This window comes from Lithobates pipiens, unplaced genomic scaffold, assembly GCF_037356315.1.
Source record: "Lithobates pipiens isolate NorthernLeopardFrog02 unplaced genomic scaffold, aLitPip1_a1.2 Scaffold_8, whole genome shotgun sequence".
NCBI classification, from domain to species: Eukaryota; Metazoa; Chordata; class Amphibia; order Anura; family Ranidae; genus Lithobates; species Lithobates pipiens.
This window is the reverse complement of record NW_027507903.1, coordinates 629,875,246-629,892,132: the sequence shown is the minus strand read 5'-3', so window position 1 is coordinate 629,892,132 and position 16,887 is coordinate 629,875,246. Positions and strand designations below refer to the sequence as shown.

The window sequence follows — 16,887 nt, the reverse complement described above, 5'->3', positions numbered from 1 at the left end:
CTGGCACAAAAAATTGTTCAAAGAAAATACCTGACTCCACATATCCTAGCAAAATTCAAGGGGAACTCGTCACCTAATTGCTGGAGAAATTGTACCCAATTGGGGACCCTATTTCATATTATGTGGGACTGCCCAAGCTTACATAACTACTGGCAGGCAATCTCCCATTTACTCACTTCCGTAACATGTATTGTCCTTCAACTTTCACCAGAACTAGCCATTCTGAATATGAATTTACATACGATTCCCAAACAATATCGTAAAGTAGTAACACATATACTTTTAGCTGCGAGACTATCCATAACTAGAAGATGGAAAACTGACTCTCTTCCTACTATGACAGAAGTTATAGAATTAACCCAACTCCACCACTCCTACGAATTGTTATTTCCTAATGACAAATCCCTATATATTAAGGAACAACAACGATGGGAACCTTGGAGTACATGGTACAAAAATTATATTTCCACAATTTAGATAATGCTGATTCTTTAATCATATAGAAGAAAGAACTCCTGTGCGTTTTAATATTTTTTTTTGGATGGCTTTAAAAATAATTTCATAACAAAGTGACAAATATATCACATGTTTGTTTATCTGAATTGAGCTGCGGAGTAAGAACAGATCTTTATTTTCCTTCATAAAAGATAACTACTGTGTTTGAATTTCCTTTAGGATGTTGGACTAGGTACTCCAAGACACAGATAGATCCCTGTGAGGGGTGTCTTGGGGTCCAGAAGTGGCCATTATCCATATCGCTATTTATAAATCTTACAATAATTATATTACGGACTTTATTATACAAATTCTAAGAAACTTACTCTTGTTCGAGTCCCTTTATGACTATGAATATTAGATACTTGGGAATACTACTTTATTCTTTATTGTGGATTATTTGTTTATGTCACTACATTATACTGTGTTATGTTACTTTTATTACTATATATTATTTTTTTTTTGTTTTGTAACCCTTGTTGTAACTAACTCTGCTAAAAATCTCAATAAAAACATTTGAAAAGAAAGAAACGGGAAGCTTGACCTAGCGTCAGATTCGATATCTGAGCACTTTCATAACTATTACACAAATTTGTATAACCTACCCCCACAGCACAAGCAGCCACATATTAACGGAGACAGGGCACAAATTATTAAAGGCTACTTAGTAAAAAGCAGCCTTTCTTCCCTTGATGACCCAGACTCTAACCTACTGGAAGAGCCGATTTCAGATATCGAACCCAGACAGGCGATCAAACAACTCAAAATGGGCAAAAGAACAGGCCCGGACGGATACTCCTCAAATTACTATATAGACATTCTTACAGATCCCCTCAGATCCGTCTGAACTCCCTGTCCACACCTAGAGCAGTCACCCCAGATTTCCTCACAGCGCACATCATGGTTATACCGAAAGCGGGAAAAGAGCCGGGGGAATGCTCCAGCTATCAGCCAATCTCCCTCTTAAACCTTGACGTCAAATTGTTTGCGAAAGTTTTGGCAATGCGATTGGGCCCGCTTCTCCCTAAATTAATCGGCTCGGAACTGGTGGGGTTCATGCAGGGCAGAGAAGCCAAGGATAACATAACAAAAGCACTCCTTTTGATCCATGAGGCAGGAAGCCGGAACATCGATTGGCATTCTCCTCTCCACGGATGCGGAGAAGGCCTTCGATAGAGTTGCATGGGACTAGGGATGAGCTTCGTGTTCGAGTCGAACATCGGCTGTTCGCTCGTTTGGCGAATTCCGACCGTTATGGGCCGTTAGTGCCAAATTCGTGTGGCGCTCATGGCCCACAATGCACTGCATCATCGCAGTGCATTGCTGGCTCATGATTGGCCAAGCATGCACTGTGACCCCGCATGCTTGGCCAATCACAGCGCCAGCAGCGAGGAGAGCCATGATTGGCCACAGGCAGGATGCCTGTGGCCAATCATAGCTCAGGCTGTGTAGTACACGCCCCACACTATATAAGGCCGCCAGCGCGGCGGCCTTGTGTAGTGTGTTGGCGTCTGAAGCAGTTAGTGGGTGTTCTGTGTAGCTTCAACACAGTATACAACGATCGTTATCGGCCGATTTTTGATCTTGCTCTACTGTAGTGGTTGTTGTCTGCATGCCCTGACCGCAGTATACACCGCTATATTTACCTCACCTATATAGCTAGTGATCTATCTTTTATAATAGAGCTTGCAGTCAGTAGTGTTAGGAGCTTGTGCGTGCTGTCTGTGTGCTCTGTACCCAGTACACACCTCTATATCCACCTACATAGCTCTTCTCTATTTGAGCCCACTTACCATCTGCAGGAGTTATTGGAAGTTGTGTGTGCCTCCAGCACAGCACAGTATACATCTGTATATACCCCTTTATCTCTGGTGTTCTATAATAAAGGCATCTGCAGGAGTTAGTGGGTGTTTTGTGCCTCCAGCACAATATACACCTGTATCTACCCTTTATTGCTGTTCTCTAATAGAGAAATCTGCAGGGCTTAGTGGGTGTTGTGTGACTCCATTACAGTATACCCCTTTATCTCTGGTGTTCTATAATAAAGACATCTGCAGGAGTTAGTGGGTGTTGTGTGCCTCCAGCACAATATACACCTGTATCTACCCTTTATTGCTGTTCTCTAAAAGAGCCATCTGCAGGGCTTAGTGGGTGTTGTGTGACTCCATTACAGTATACCCCTTTATCTCTGGTGTTCTATAATAAAGGCATCTGCAGGAGTTAGTGTGTGTTGTGTGCCTCCAGCACAATATACACTACCCAACTGCTGTTTTACCCAACTCCCTTCAGGCCATTACCATGTCTGGAAGGCCAGTAAGGAGAGGCAGACAGGCGCGAGCCGATAAAAGAGGGCAAGCAGGCTCTGTGTCTAGAGACAACAGTGCTGGTCGTGGACGCTGTGCATTGTCATCAGCACGTGGCCATGGGACGTGCTTGTCCTTCTTTTCGGCAGCTGGACATGTTGAACCGCAACATGCCAACGACTTGGTAGAGTGGATGACCAAGCCCTCTTCATCCTCCTCATCCTCTCTCACCCAGTCTCAGGGTACTAGCAAAGCAGCTGCCAACGCATTGTCTTCCCTCGTCTCAATGTCATCATCAGTGACTCCTTCCCTAGACCCACCACGTCCTCCTGAGGAGTCTCCTGAACTCTTTGAGCACAGTGTTGGGTACATGCTCCAGGAGGATGCCCAGTGTTTTGTAGGCTCTGATGATGACACTCAGCTAGAGGAAGGCAGTAGAGTGAATGCAGAGAGAGGGGATTCTCAAGAAGGACAGCAATCTGGCAGTCATGTTCCACAAGCTGCAGCATATTGCCAGGTTTGCTACAGCGATGAAGAGGGAGGGGATGATGAGGGCACTGACTCCACGTGGGTGCCTGGTAGGAGAGAGGAGGAGGAGGAGGAGGAGGAGGCACATGTCAAACGAGGCAGGATGCCCTCCGGGGGCCAGCTTAGGGGCAGCACACCGACTGAATCACATTGCAGAGCTCCGCCTGTGCAGGGTGCTGCCTCTGCGCGTTATTCTAAAAGTTCTTTGGTGTGGGCCTTTTTTGAGACGAGTGCATCAGATCGCACTGCTGCTATTTGCAACATATGTCTCAAGCGTATCTCGCGTGGTCAAAACATCAGCCGCTTGGGCACCACATGCTTGACCAGACATATGTTGACCTGCCATGCAGCTCGTTGGCAAGCGTACCTCAAAGACCCACACCAAAGGACAAAGCGGACCTCTCCTTGCTCCTCATCAGCTGGCATCTCCAACCCCACTAGACCTTCAGTTCTCTCTGAAACCTGCTCTGAGAGGAATGAAGGTGTAGAATTAGGTGTGTCACAGCCAAGTGCTTCCGGGCACTCTGCTAGCGTTACACCCACGTCCGATTATAGCAGGCAAATGTCCCTGCCCCAGCTGCTGGACCGGCGAAAGAAGTTCACTCCCAGCCATCCACATGCCCAGCGGTTGAATGCTAGCTTGGCTAAATTGCTAGCACTTCAACTGCTGCCTTTTCAGTTGGTAGACTTGGCCCCCTTCCGTGAGCTTGTACAATGTGCAGTTCCTCAGTGGCAGGTCCCCAAACGCCACTTTTTCTCACGGAAGGCGATTCTGGCTCTCTACCGGCATGTGGAAGGCAATGTCCTTGCCTCACTGGACAGGGCGGTCAGCGGTAAGGTGCATATTACCGCTAACTCATGGTCCAGCAGGCATGGACAGGGACGTTACCTGTCTTTCACGGCCCATTGGGTCACTCTTCTGGCAGCTGGGAAGGATGCAGGACAAGGTGCAGTAGTGTTGGAGGTTGTTCCGCCACCACACCTCAAAAATGCTACTATTGGTTGTGACACACCTCTCTCCTCCACTCCCTCCTCTTCTTCTTCCTCCATGGCCTCTTCCAGTGCTCTGTCCTCAGAACCAGCAGTGCTCCGTAGGCGTTCCAAGGGCTACGCAAGTATGCAGGCAAAACGATGCCATGCCGTGCTTGCGCTGGTTTGTTTGGGGGACAGGAGCCACACTGGGGTAGATGTTTTGTCAGCTCTGCAGGGGCAAGCCAAGAGGTGGTTGACGCCATGCCAGCTTAAGCCAGGAATGGTGGTTTGCGACAATGGTACCAACCTCCTCTCCGCCCTCCGACAGGGACAACTGACCCATGTGCCCTGTGTAGCTCACGTCCTTAACCTGGTGGTTCAGCAGTTCTTGGGCAGGTACCCCGGCTTACAGGATGTCCTGAAGCAGGCCAGGAAAGTCTGTGTGCATTTCTGCCGATTATTTATTGCCTGTGCTCGGCTGGCTGAGCTCCAAAAGGAGTTGAATCTACCCAAGAACCGCCTTATATGTGACATGCCCACCACTTGGAACTCAACGTTGGCCATGCTGCAGCGGCTGCACATGCAGCAGAGGGCCATCAATGAATACCTGTGCGACTGTGGCACCAGGACAGGGTCAGGGGAGCTCGGTTTTTTTCTCACCACGCCAGTGGGGCATGATCAGGGATGCATGCACTGTCCTGTCACCGTTTGAGGAGGCCACAAGGATGGTGAGCAGTGACAGTGCATGCATCAGTGACACTGTACCTCTTGTACACCTCTTGGAGCATACACTGTGTGGAATAATGGACAGGGCACTTGAGGCAGAACAGAGGCAGGAAGAGGAGGACTTCCTTGCCTCTCAAGGCCTCCTTTATCCAGACAGTGTTCCTGCTGTGCCACCCATCACACAGGAAGAGGAGGAGGAGGAGGAAGAGTAGGAGGAGGATGATTGTGTCAGCATGGAGGTGGAGGCTGGCACTCAACATCAGCAGCAGCAGCAGTCTTGTAGGGATGATTTACAGTCCAAGAAACCCGTGGACTTGTACGTGGCTGGGAGGAGGTGGCTGTGGATCATGTCATCCTTAGTGACCCAGAGGACTCCGGACTGAATGCCTTAGCTAACCTACGCTGCATGGCTTCCCTGATCCTGATAAGCCTGCGGAAGGATCCTCGTATTCTTCGGATCAAGGAGAGGGACCATTACTGGCTGACCACTCTCCTTGATCCATGGTACAAGGGTAAGGTTGCCAACCTTATCTTGCCATCACAGAGGGAGCAGAGGATGAGGCATCTCCGGGAGGCTTTGCAGAAAGGTCTGTGCAGCGCATTCCCAGAGACTGGGAGGTTACAAACTCCTGGTCCTGGACAACGTGTTGCTGAGGCATCGGTCAGAAGGAGCGGTGGAGAAGGTGGCCGTCTGACTGATGCTTTCAGACAATGTTTTAGTCAACAGCCCCAAGGTATGATCGGTTCCAGCAACCATCGCCAGCGTCTGATTTACATGGTGCAGGAATACCTAGGGGCAAGGTCAGACTTAGACACCTTTCCCACCGAAAATCCTCTGGCTTACTGGGTCTTGAGGATGGATCACTGGCCAGAGCTTGCACAGTATGCAATTGAGCTACTGGCCTGTCCTGTATCCAGCGTTCTTTCGGAACGCACCTTCAGTGCTGCTGGTGGCTTTGTTACCGATCACAGGGTGCGCCTGTCCACCGAATCAGTTGATCGAATGACCTTCATCAAGATGAATCAGTCTTGGATCACCCACAGCTACCAAGCACCTGAAGCTGATGTAACCGAATAATTTTTTTTTGAAATATCACATCCCTTCAAGACTGCCTATGCTGATGCTGAGTGACTGTCCTGTTATGTTGATTGTCTATCCTCTTCCTCCTCCGCTGATATGTTGGAAGAACATTTCTGGTTTTGGGTGATGCCATCAGCCCAATTTTTCTGCCCCTGTTTAACAGGGGCGTTTAATTACAATTTTTGATGCAATGCTTTGCAGCAGGGCTAATTCCTGCAATAAAACTAGAGTATATGGGAGAGGTTGCAGTGTGGTGGCACCAGCACCAGTGCCTAAGGCCCAATTTTTCTGCCCCTGTTTAACAGGGGCGTTTAATTACAATATTTGATACAATGCTTTGCAGCAGGGCTAATTCCTGCAATAAAACTAGAGTATATGGGAGAGGTTGCAGTGTGGTGGCACCAGCACCAGTGCCTAAGGCCCAATTTTTCTGCCCCTGTTTAACAGGGACGTTTAATTACAATATTTGATACAATGCTTTGCAGAAGGGCTAATTCCTGCAATAAAACTAGAGTATATGGGAGAGGTTGCAGTGTGGTGGCACCAGCACCAGTGCCTAAGGCCCAATTTTTCTGCCCCTGTTTAACAGGGGCATTTAATTACAATGTTGATGCAATGCTTTGCAGCAGGGCTAATTCCTGCAGTAAAACTAGAGTATATGGGAGAGGTTGCAGTGTCGTGGCACCAGCACCAGTGCCTAAGGCCCAATTTTTCTGCCCCTGTTTAACAGGGGCTTTTAATTAAAATTTTTGATGCAATGCTTTGCAACAGGGCTAATTCCTGCAATAAAACTAGAGTATATGGGAGAGGTTGCAGTGTTCTTGATATAATATTTCACAGGAGGGCCCGTTCCTGTGCCCACCCAGAGTAACTGTGAGGACTTATAGTGTTGTGGCACCAGCACCACAACCACCAAAGGTCAATTTTTCTACCACAGTTCAACAATGGCATGTAATTACAATTCTTGATAAAATTGTTCACAGCAGGGCGCTCCAGCGCCCACCAAGAGTCACTTTCAGGGCTTACAATGTTGTGGCAAAACCAACACCTTGTTCCGCCATTTCTGCAGAGCATATAGGGCAGGCCCCTACTTTCAAACATCCAACTTACAAACATCTCCTACTTGCAAATGGAAGGAGACAACAGCAAGTGAGATGAAAAAAGATGTACGACAGAACAAATTATACAGGGGTGATAACCCTTCCCTATGTTTTCCAAAAAGCTTAAAAATAGTTTTTTTGACTGGAGCTACACTTTAAAAATGTACCAGTTGAAAATTACAAACAGATTCAACTTAACACAACAAACCTACACAGTCCCTGTCTTGTTTGCACCGCCTGTATACTGCTGTTCTGAGTATATAGGGCCTTGGGGCCACACGCATTTCCTTTTTTTAATATGGGTACGGGGTTCCCCTTAATATGCGTACAAGACCCAAAGGGGCTAGTAATGGGCAGGGAGGGCTACCCATGCCATTTTTCTCAATGATTTTCAACCATATTGCAGGAACCAGATATAACATTAAAACCGCAAGCAGTTTTAAATGATGTTATTTCCGTTAAATGTCATTTTGTGCAGGCACTGTTCTAAACACGGGAAACACTTGGCACTTCACAGGCATACTACAGACACCCCCCAGGCACCATATTTAAAGGAATATTTCACTTTTTTTTCACTTTAATCATCATTAAAATCAGTGCTCCCGCCAAAACGGACATTTTTTAAAACATTTTAGGCATTGACCCATGTCCCCTGGGGCAGGAGCCAGGTCCTCAAACCCTTTTTAGGACAGTATCTTGCATATTAGCTGTTAAAATTAGCACTTTTAATTTTGAACGTTCGAGTCCCATAGACTTCAATGGGGTTCTAACGTTCGTACGAATTTGGGGTCCGTTCGAAAGTTCTGGTGCAAACCGAACCGGGGGGTGTTCGGCTCATCCCTACATGGGACTTCATGCTGGCAGTGTGTGACCATGTCGGGTTGGGTACATGTCTGCACTCATGGATAACCGCTTTTTATCAAAACCCATCCGCAAAATTGAAAATCAATGGCACCCTATCACGAAGCGTACAAATTACAAATGGGACCAGGCAGGGCTGCCCCCTTTCGCCCCTGCTATTCATTCTCTTGCTCAAACCCTTCATCAGAACAGTGAATGCAAACACAGCGATCAGCGGCTTTTGGGTGCAGGACAGGGAGTTCAAACTAGCGGCCTACGCCGATGACTTTCTATTTTTTTGGACCAAACCAACAGTCTCACTCCTTAACCTGATGAAGGAATTCTCCCAATATGGTTACTTCTCAAACCTAAAGATAAATTATACAAAGTCTGAGGCATTAAATATCTCTCTGCCTGACGAAATTCTCACACTGACAAAAGCAAATTCACCATTCAGATGGGATGACAGCACACTTAAGTACCTAGGGACATGGTTAACCCCACAGGTCCAACTTACATTTGAAAAAACTACCCACCACTCCTGAAATCTTGCAAGAGAGACCTAAAGAGGTGGAACATGGGATTTTTTTTGTGGTTTGGCCATGCTGCGATCATCAAAATGGTAATACTACCCAAATTCCTGTACCTGATGCGCATGCTCCCAGTAAGAGCTCCCCAAAAATTCCCCTGTCTGTGTATCTGTAAGCACTGACAGGGGAAGTGATGTAATCTCTCCTCGTGTCCGTCTTTTCCGTTCCAGACTGAGAGGAGAGAGCATCTACCAGTGAGTTTCACAACACTACACTGACACCAGTGGCGCGTCCCATACGTGCAGTTTAAGCTGTCGAGGTGGCAAGCACGAGTAGTGTTCTGCTGCCACCAAGAAGAAGACAAACACAGGCACGTCTAGCCTGTAGTGCCCTTCCTGCTGCATTCGCCAATCCTAATTGGGAACCCACCACTTCTGCAGCACCCATACTTCCCTCATTCACTGGCCAACCCAGAATTCAGGTGGAAACAGTTGATTTTACGGCACTTGATTTTTATTCGCTGTTTTTCACCGAAGATCTCTATAGATCTATTGTGGACCAAAGCAATTTGTATGCTGGTCAATTCCTCACCGCTAATCCCTTGCTGACCCTTGCCAGAGATTGGAGACCAATTACGGTCTCCGAATTTAATACATTCCCGGACCTATCCCTCCTTTTTTTTTTTTTTTTACATTCAAAAGCTTTTATTGGTGAAAATGTAGAAAGAATACAGCATAAACATCTAAACATCAAGATATTGGCTGTAGATGCAACTGCACAATTTCTTATACAATAGTGGAGCCTATGAGTACGCCTATTAATCCAAAAATAAACCGTACATACTCTGCTCAATATGGTCATCTTGCGTCAGATATAGGTGGTAAAAGTGCGATTTGACCCATATTATAAATTGAACAGTAATTATCGATCTTATTATTGAAACATAGTCACTTAATTCTATGAGAAACAGTAACCGTCGACTGCTGTGACACCTATGTTCAGTGGCCAATTTGTGGCAATGAGAACAGATAGGAAAACCAAGAAAAGATGAAAGCGAGAGGCTAAAGAAAGGTGGGGGTAAGAGGAAGGGAGGAAGATCGGTTTCGATCAGGAACCGATCAATCCCCAGGCCCAGGCCAATGATTTATGGCCTGGACCTGGTGATCGCTCCTGATGAATAATTATAAGGTGCATGTGACCTAAGCCAAATTATTGCTAATTGACACAATGTGCAAAAATGTATGAGTGATATCAACTCAAACTCAAAAAAAAACACCCCTCAAAAGTGAAAAGACACAGCCAGGTGCTGCAACTAAAAAACCTGAATATAGGGCTTGCATATAAGTGAGAAAATACTTCAACCGTGCAACCTAGGTGTATTGATTAAATATATCAAATATAAGAGTGAACACTCAGGATACGAAATTCCATAAGCTACCAAATAAATAATATAAATGACCAAATGTGCCACTCAACCCCTAATGAGATTATTTAGAACAAAATCACCAAATGACCGTGCAATTGTCATTCAAAATGCGACAGTGTGGAAAACTGAAAATTGGCCTGGGCAGGAAGGGGGTGAAAATGCCCTGTATTAAAGTGGTTAAAGCAAATATTTTTCCGAGCAATTATTAACTAGTATTGTTTTGTATTGAGTATTGTATTCAGAAAAAAAATACATTTATTTTTCATTACAGGCACAAACATAAACCCAAAGAGATCTTTATTACTCTCTATGGAATATTTAATCTGTGTAGAAACATATAAATGTTTGTGTGAAAATAGGTTTCCTATTCAGTCAACTGAGCTTATCCACCGATACACATCATATGATTTACACTTATATATAAGAAACATATTATTATTTGATCTCTCCCTCTCTTTCTATTTCTCTTTCCATTCATGACTTATTTGTTTCCCTATTAAATAGAAACACTGGTAAAAAAAAAACAAAAAAAAAAAAACTCATATGAAGAAGATTCGTTGAACCAGAACTATGTATTTAATTTTTGACATCATTGTGATATATTTGACAGTATTTTCACTTCCTTTGTTTTTGTTTTTGTTTTTTTTATTCTTTTCATTCATGAAATTCTGCTTTTATTTCATGCTCAATAGGAAAACTGGTAGAAAACTCTCTAATGAAGAAATGCATCTAATATTGTTACACTTTTAATATTGACACTTTTATTTTCTGTTATCAAAAAAAAAAAAAAAGAATCTACAGTGATTTGTGTTGGTTTATTTAAAATTAAGTTAAATTATCAAAAAAAAAAAAAAAAACAATGGGGTTTCATCAGAGATCATTAGCAAACAGAGTAAGTATTATTATTATTTTTTATTTCAGATTAAATTCACCAAGATATAATGCTTGAATTAATTTAAATAGTAATCATTAAGACAAATGAGAAATTCTTTATCTTAATCCATCCATCTTCTTTGCATTGTGCAGCATAGTTTTCCATTAATGTCATGGCATTAAGGTATACCTAAAGCCAAATACTATAGATAGATAGATAGATAGATAGATAGATAGATAGATAGATAGATAGATAGATAGATAGATAGACAGTATCTCACAAAAGTGAGTACACCCCTCACATTTTTGTTAATATTTTATTCTATCTTTTCATGTGACAACACTGAAGAAATGACACTTGTCTACAATGTAAAGTAGTGAGTGTACAGCTTGTATAACAGTGTAAATTTGCTGTCCCCTCAAAATAACTCAACATACAGCCATTAATGTATAAATTGCTGGCAATAAAAGTGAGCACACCCCTAAGTGAAAATGTCCAAATTGGGTCCAATTAGCCATTTTCCCTCCCCGGTGTAATGTGACTCATTAGTGCTACAAGGTCTCAGGTGTGAATGGGGAGCAGGTGTGTTAAATTTGGCATTATCGCTCTCACTCTCTCATACTGGTCACTGGAAGTTCAACATGGCACCTCATGGCAAAGAACTCTCTGAGGATTTGAAAAAAAGAATTGTTACTCTACATAAAGATGGCCTAGGCTATAAGAAGATTGCCAAGACCCTGAAACAAAGCTGCAGCATGGTGGCCAAGACCATACAAAGGTTTAACAGGACAGGTTCCACTCAGAACCGGCCTCGCCATGGTTGACCAAAGAAGTTGAGCGCACATGATCAGCGTCATATCCAGGGGTTGTTTTTGGGAAATAGACATATCATTGCTGTCATCATTGCCTCAGAGGTTGAAGGGGTGGGGGGTCAGCCTGTCAGTGCTCAGACCATACACCACACACTGCATCAAATTGGTCTGTATGGCTGTTGTCCCAGAAGGAAGCCTCCTCTAAAGATGATGCACGAAAAAGCCTGCACAGTTTGCTGAAGACAAGCAGACTAAGGACATGGATTACTGGAACCATGTCCTGTGGTCTGATGAGACAAACATAAATGTATTTGGTTCAGATGGTGTCAGGCGTGTGTGGTGGCAACCAGGTAAGGAGTACAAAGACAAGTGTGTCTTGCCTACAGTCAAGCATGGTGGTGGGAGTGTCATGGTCTGGGGATGCATGAGTGCTGCCGGTAATGGGGAGCTACAGTTCATTGAGGGAACCATGAATGTCAACATGTACTGTGACATACTGAAGCAACTTCTTCTCAATGTTCATGTCATTTTTCTTGTATGGAAAATTAACTAAATAAAGACTGTCCAATTAGCAAAGAAAACATTCACTGAGCTTATTTAATAAGATCAGATGACGTCAAGATCACTTCAATCAACCAGATATTAGTGTTAGAAAAAAATGTTTTTTTTTGTTTTGTTTTTTAATTTCCCATATCCCAAGCTGTATTCAAAGGGTATTCAAAGTCACAGGTTCACCTTATTTGCTATCAGTCATTTTGCAAAGTCAATGTATATTATTTCTGGTACTGTTAATACATAAAAAGTTATATAAATCGTTTCTGCTTTCATACAGACCACACATAAAGGTAATGTCACCACATTATTTTTTTTGGAATTTAACAACATGGCCGTATATAATCTGCTGCTCTTCACTTTGGTCCTTATTATATACTTTGTGACAATGTGTGGAAACCTTTTGATCATCATGTTGGTATATTACAGCAAGACCCTTCATTCTCCCATGTACTTCTTCCTCTCCCAACTCTCTATATCTGACATCTTGCTGACCACAGATATTGCTCCTCACATGTTAAATATTGTTTTACATGAGAGGACCTCCATATCTTTTTCTGGTTGCATCACTCAATATTATGTCTTTGGTTCAACAGAAACATTTGAATGTTTCCTTCTGACAGTGATGTCCTATGACCGCTATCTGGCCATCTGCTCTCCTCTGCATTATACCTCCATTATGAAACAATCACTTTGCATTCAACTAGTTCTTGTATCCTGGATTTTTAGCTGTTCTATGGTATTAATATCAACACTTGAAATATGTCAACTAGAATTCTGTGGACTAAATGTTATTGACTATTTATTTTGTGATTTTAATCCTCTTGTGGAACTTTCTTGCTCAGATACATCCAGAGTTCAAATGGAAGTTCTCTTGTTGTGTGTTCCTGGGCTAATATTCCCCTTCCTACTGATAGTGATTTCATATACTTATATTGTTTTAACAATATTAAAGATCTCCTCCTTTTCGGGAAGACTGAAATCCTTTTCCACTTGTAGCTCCCATCTCACTGTTGTGTTTATATTTTATGGAACCCTAATAGCTGTATATCTGATTCCAAAGAAAGGACAATCACAAACGATCAGTAAGATAATGTCCTTATTGTATACAGTGTTTACTCCTTTTATAAACCCTTTCATATACAGCTTGAGGAATAGAGAGATCAAGGACAGTTTAAAGATGTTGTATATAAACAAAAGGCTTTTTATTCAAAACCTTTGGCAAAAGTTTAATTAATAGAATACACTATATTATCAAAAGTATTGGGACACCTGCCTTTACACACACGTGAAATTTATTGGCATCCTAGTCTTAATCCGTAAGGTTCAATATTGAGTTGGCCCACCCTTTGCAGAGACTGCGAGCCAGGCTTTCTCGTCCAACATCAGTGCCTGACCTCACAAATATGCTTCTTGAAGAAAGGTCAAACATTTCCATAGACACACTCCTAAACCTTATGGGCAGCTTTCCCAGAAGAGTTGAAGCTGTTATAGCCACAAAGGGTGGGCCAACTCAATATTGAACCCTACAGACTAAGACTGGAATGCAATTAAAGTTAATGTGTGTGTAAATTAGACTTCTAACCTCCTGAAGCAATGCTTAATAATAAATTGGTACTAGAGTTCAATCGCCCAAATTAAGTTCCTAAAAAAGGCCTAAACACCCTTCAGACCTTCATTCCATGGTACCTCCTACAAGTCCCCTAACCTGTGGTTTGTTTTTGTTAAATGGAGCTCCATTCCCAGACGTAGCCTATTACGGGGAAACATGTTGGAAGGAGATGGGAGCTGTGATTTAATGATCCATACTTATTGATGATCTCTTGGTTGGATTACACTCTTTATTGCTTTAATTCTTCCTAGTTGCTGTAAGTGCATTATTTTAGCTTTAACCCTTTTAAAATGTATTATGTGATGAGTATTCCCTATGTTTAAATCCCACACATACACTGAGTGGAGAGCATTAGGCAACCCAGGTTGGAGTGTGCAGGGCTGGGAAGCTGATTAGGAGGCTGCTGGATTGATCTACTGAGGAGGTCGGATTACATATAGGAGTCCACATATCTGTTTGCCTCATGCGATATATGATCTCTTATAATTTGGAGATTATTGGAATCTGGTAAGCGGCACATTTAATTGTATTTAGAAAACATATAGAATATATTTTTTCCCTAGAAGCAGTTCACTTTATTCTATAGAAAGATTTGAACATTGATTGAAATGGAAAGACCGGGACACTTTATATATTTTATTGGAAAGGGGGGTGTGCCAGGGGCTGCTCCAAACATGCTCCACAGCACTATGAGAATTGAGGGCTATCTCCGTACCCAAGGATTAGGCCAAAGTAAGAATAAAATAACATTTTAATAAGAAAAGTAGGGATGAGCCCGATGTTCGAGTCGAACGTAAGTTTGACTCGAATGTAATTTCGACTTCGCCTGTTCGCCGAACAGCGAACATTATGCTGTGTTTGCGGCAAATTTGAAAGCTGCAGGAACACTGTTAATGTCTATGGAACACTATCAAGAAAAATCAAAAGTGCTCATTTTAAAGGCTAATATGCAAGTTATTGTCATAAAAAGTGTTTGGGGACCCGGGTCCTGCCCCAGGGGACATGTACCAATGCAATTTTTTTTTTTAAACAGTCCTTTTTTTCTGGAGCAGTGATTTTTTTTTTTTCACAATACAAGTTTTTATTGAATTAATTTCAGAAATACATCAGGAACAGCGTATACAAATCAGAAAGAGCAAATCATAATATATAGCATGCAAATATAGCTATAACACAGTAGCTAATCAAAAGTTAAATGTTATATAATGCTATCATATAAAAGTAATTTAACCAAAAAAAAGGGGGGGGGAGGAAAAATGGGATGGCAAATGAGAATAACATTTACTATAAAGGGTAAGAATAAGGGGTTGGGGTGGTGTGAGATGGAGTGGGGGGGGATTAGGGTGCCAGACTGAGAGGCCTGAAGTCCATTCCAAAAGGACTTTAGTTTAAACACTATATCAATTATATTTTTGTCTTATATCATAAAGCTAGAGGGACAAATATAATACCACTTGACTAATATAAGCGTAACAATTCTCTCAGCCATCCATAATCTGTTTGCATTCATCAGAGTATCTATATAGGATCCAAGTGTTCCATATTTTATGATAAAGAGTTAGGCCGCGTACACACGCGGGGACTGTTCGGCCAACTTTGTCCGCTGAACAGTGTTTCGGCGGACAGTCCGCCCGTGTGTGGGCGTTCAGCGGACAGTTTCAGCGAACAGTCCGCTGAACAAGGTTTTTCGGAATTTCCGAAAAACTGTCCGCTGAAACCTTGTTTCAGCGAACAGTTCCCTCGTGTGTAGGCTTGTACGACAAACTAAGTTCCGCGCATGCTCAGAAAGGCTTTACACGCCGAAAGTTATAATGCAGTGTATAGGACGTCGTATTTTTCGTCCCGTCGTACGTGCCGTTCACGTCATCGCGCACGGTTTCAGCAAACTGTTCGTACGTCGTGTGTGGCCATGTCCGTCCATGCTAATTTTGAGCGGACTGTTTGCCGAAACTGTTTGACGGACAAAGTTGGCCGAACAGTCCCCGCGTGTGTACGCGGCCTTAGGCGGTCATATGCAATAGCCATAGTTTCTTCCATGGCGTGAACATTGTCAATCTCTGACAACCATTCTTTAAGAGTTGGGGTGTGTGTAGTTTTCCAAGCTCTAGGGATTAGAATTTTTGCTGCATTCAGCATATGTCTGGTTAGAGAGTTTTTATGGCGTTGTAAAGGCTGAGAACTAATATTCAGTAGGCAGAAAGCTGAGTCAAGCGTAATGTTAGTATCTGTGATCTTCTTCACCAGTTCACAAACCTTTTCTCCAAAAACTGAAATCAATGGGCATTGCCACCAAATGTGGAGCATGGATCTGATGTGTATTTTGAATCTAAGCATAAATTGGAGGATTGTGGGTACCATATGTGTATTTTGTCAGGAGTAGCCTACCAGTGCGTGAGGATCTTATATGAATTCTCTTGGAGTTTGGTACTAATTGAACACTTATGCAGGCCTTTTCCCACTGGGAATTTGTGAAGCATCTATCTAATGTTCTTTCCCATTTGGTTTTAAAAGGAAGGTTGTGTTTACCCGCCAGAGCTTGTAGCCAAGAAAAATCTAATGAAGTGTTTTTTTTTTGTCGTAGTGGCATTCAGACAAATGTTTTCTAATTGTATGGGTGTCGTAGAAAATAAATGTTTTGATTTGTGTTTGTTTAGGAAACTACACAGCTGTAAGTAAGTCCATATGGGAAGAATCCGATCCTTACATAAAGTTTGTAAGTTTTCTCTGGACTTAATTGTTCCTGCGTGCATACAATGTGAGACTAAAAAAGGTGACCCTACAGTAGTGGTGGGGAACCCTTTGCAATGTAGGCCTGGGATAAAGTCTGGATTGTCTGCAATTCTAGTGAGGGGACCAGAGATGGTAGCTAAGTCGTGTATAGGTGTGATTGAGTGGAAAATTTGTAGAGTTGTGCCTACAAATGGATGTCTTTTAATGGACCTTGGGTAAAAAGATTTTTGAATCCATGGCAAGAACCTAAGAGGGAGGGGAGATGATGCATTTTCAATATAAATCCAGTCTTTGTTTTCTGAGTGG

At 42.9% G+C, this 16,887-nt stretch overlaps 1 protein-coding gene across 1 annotated transcript; it reads left to right on the top strand.

Annotated features, from left to right (window-relative positions):
- Nucleotides 1–12,490: 12,490 nt before the first annotated feature.
- On the top strand, nucleotides 12,491–14,727 carry LOC143964044 (olfactory receptor 1J4-like). The gene has a single exon (XM_077473758.1). The coding sequence runs from the start codon at nucleotides 12,571–12,573 to the stop codon at nucleotides 13,474–13,476; it is 906 nt and encodes a 301-aa protein (XP_077329884.1). The 5' UTR covers nucleotides 12,491–12,570; the 3' UTR covers nucleotides 13,477–14,727.
- The last annotated feature ends 2,160 nt before the right edge of the window (nucleotides 14,728–16,887 follow it).

Excerpts from the sequence above, each read along its gene's own strand:
- LOC143964044 (XM_077473758.1), top strand. The coding sequence starts at position 12,571 with ATGGCCGTATATAATCTGCTGCTCTTCACTTTGGTCCTTATTATATAC.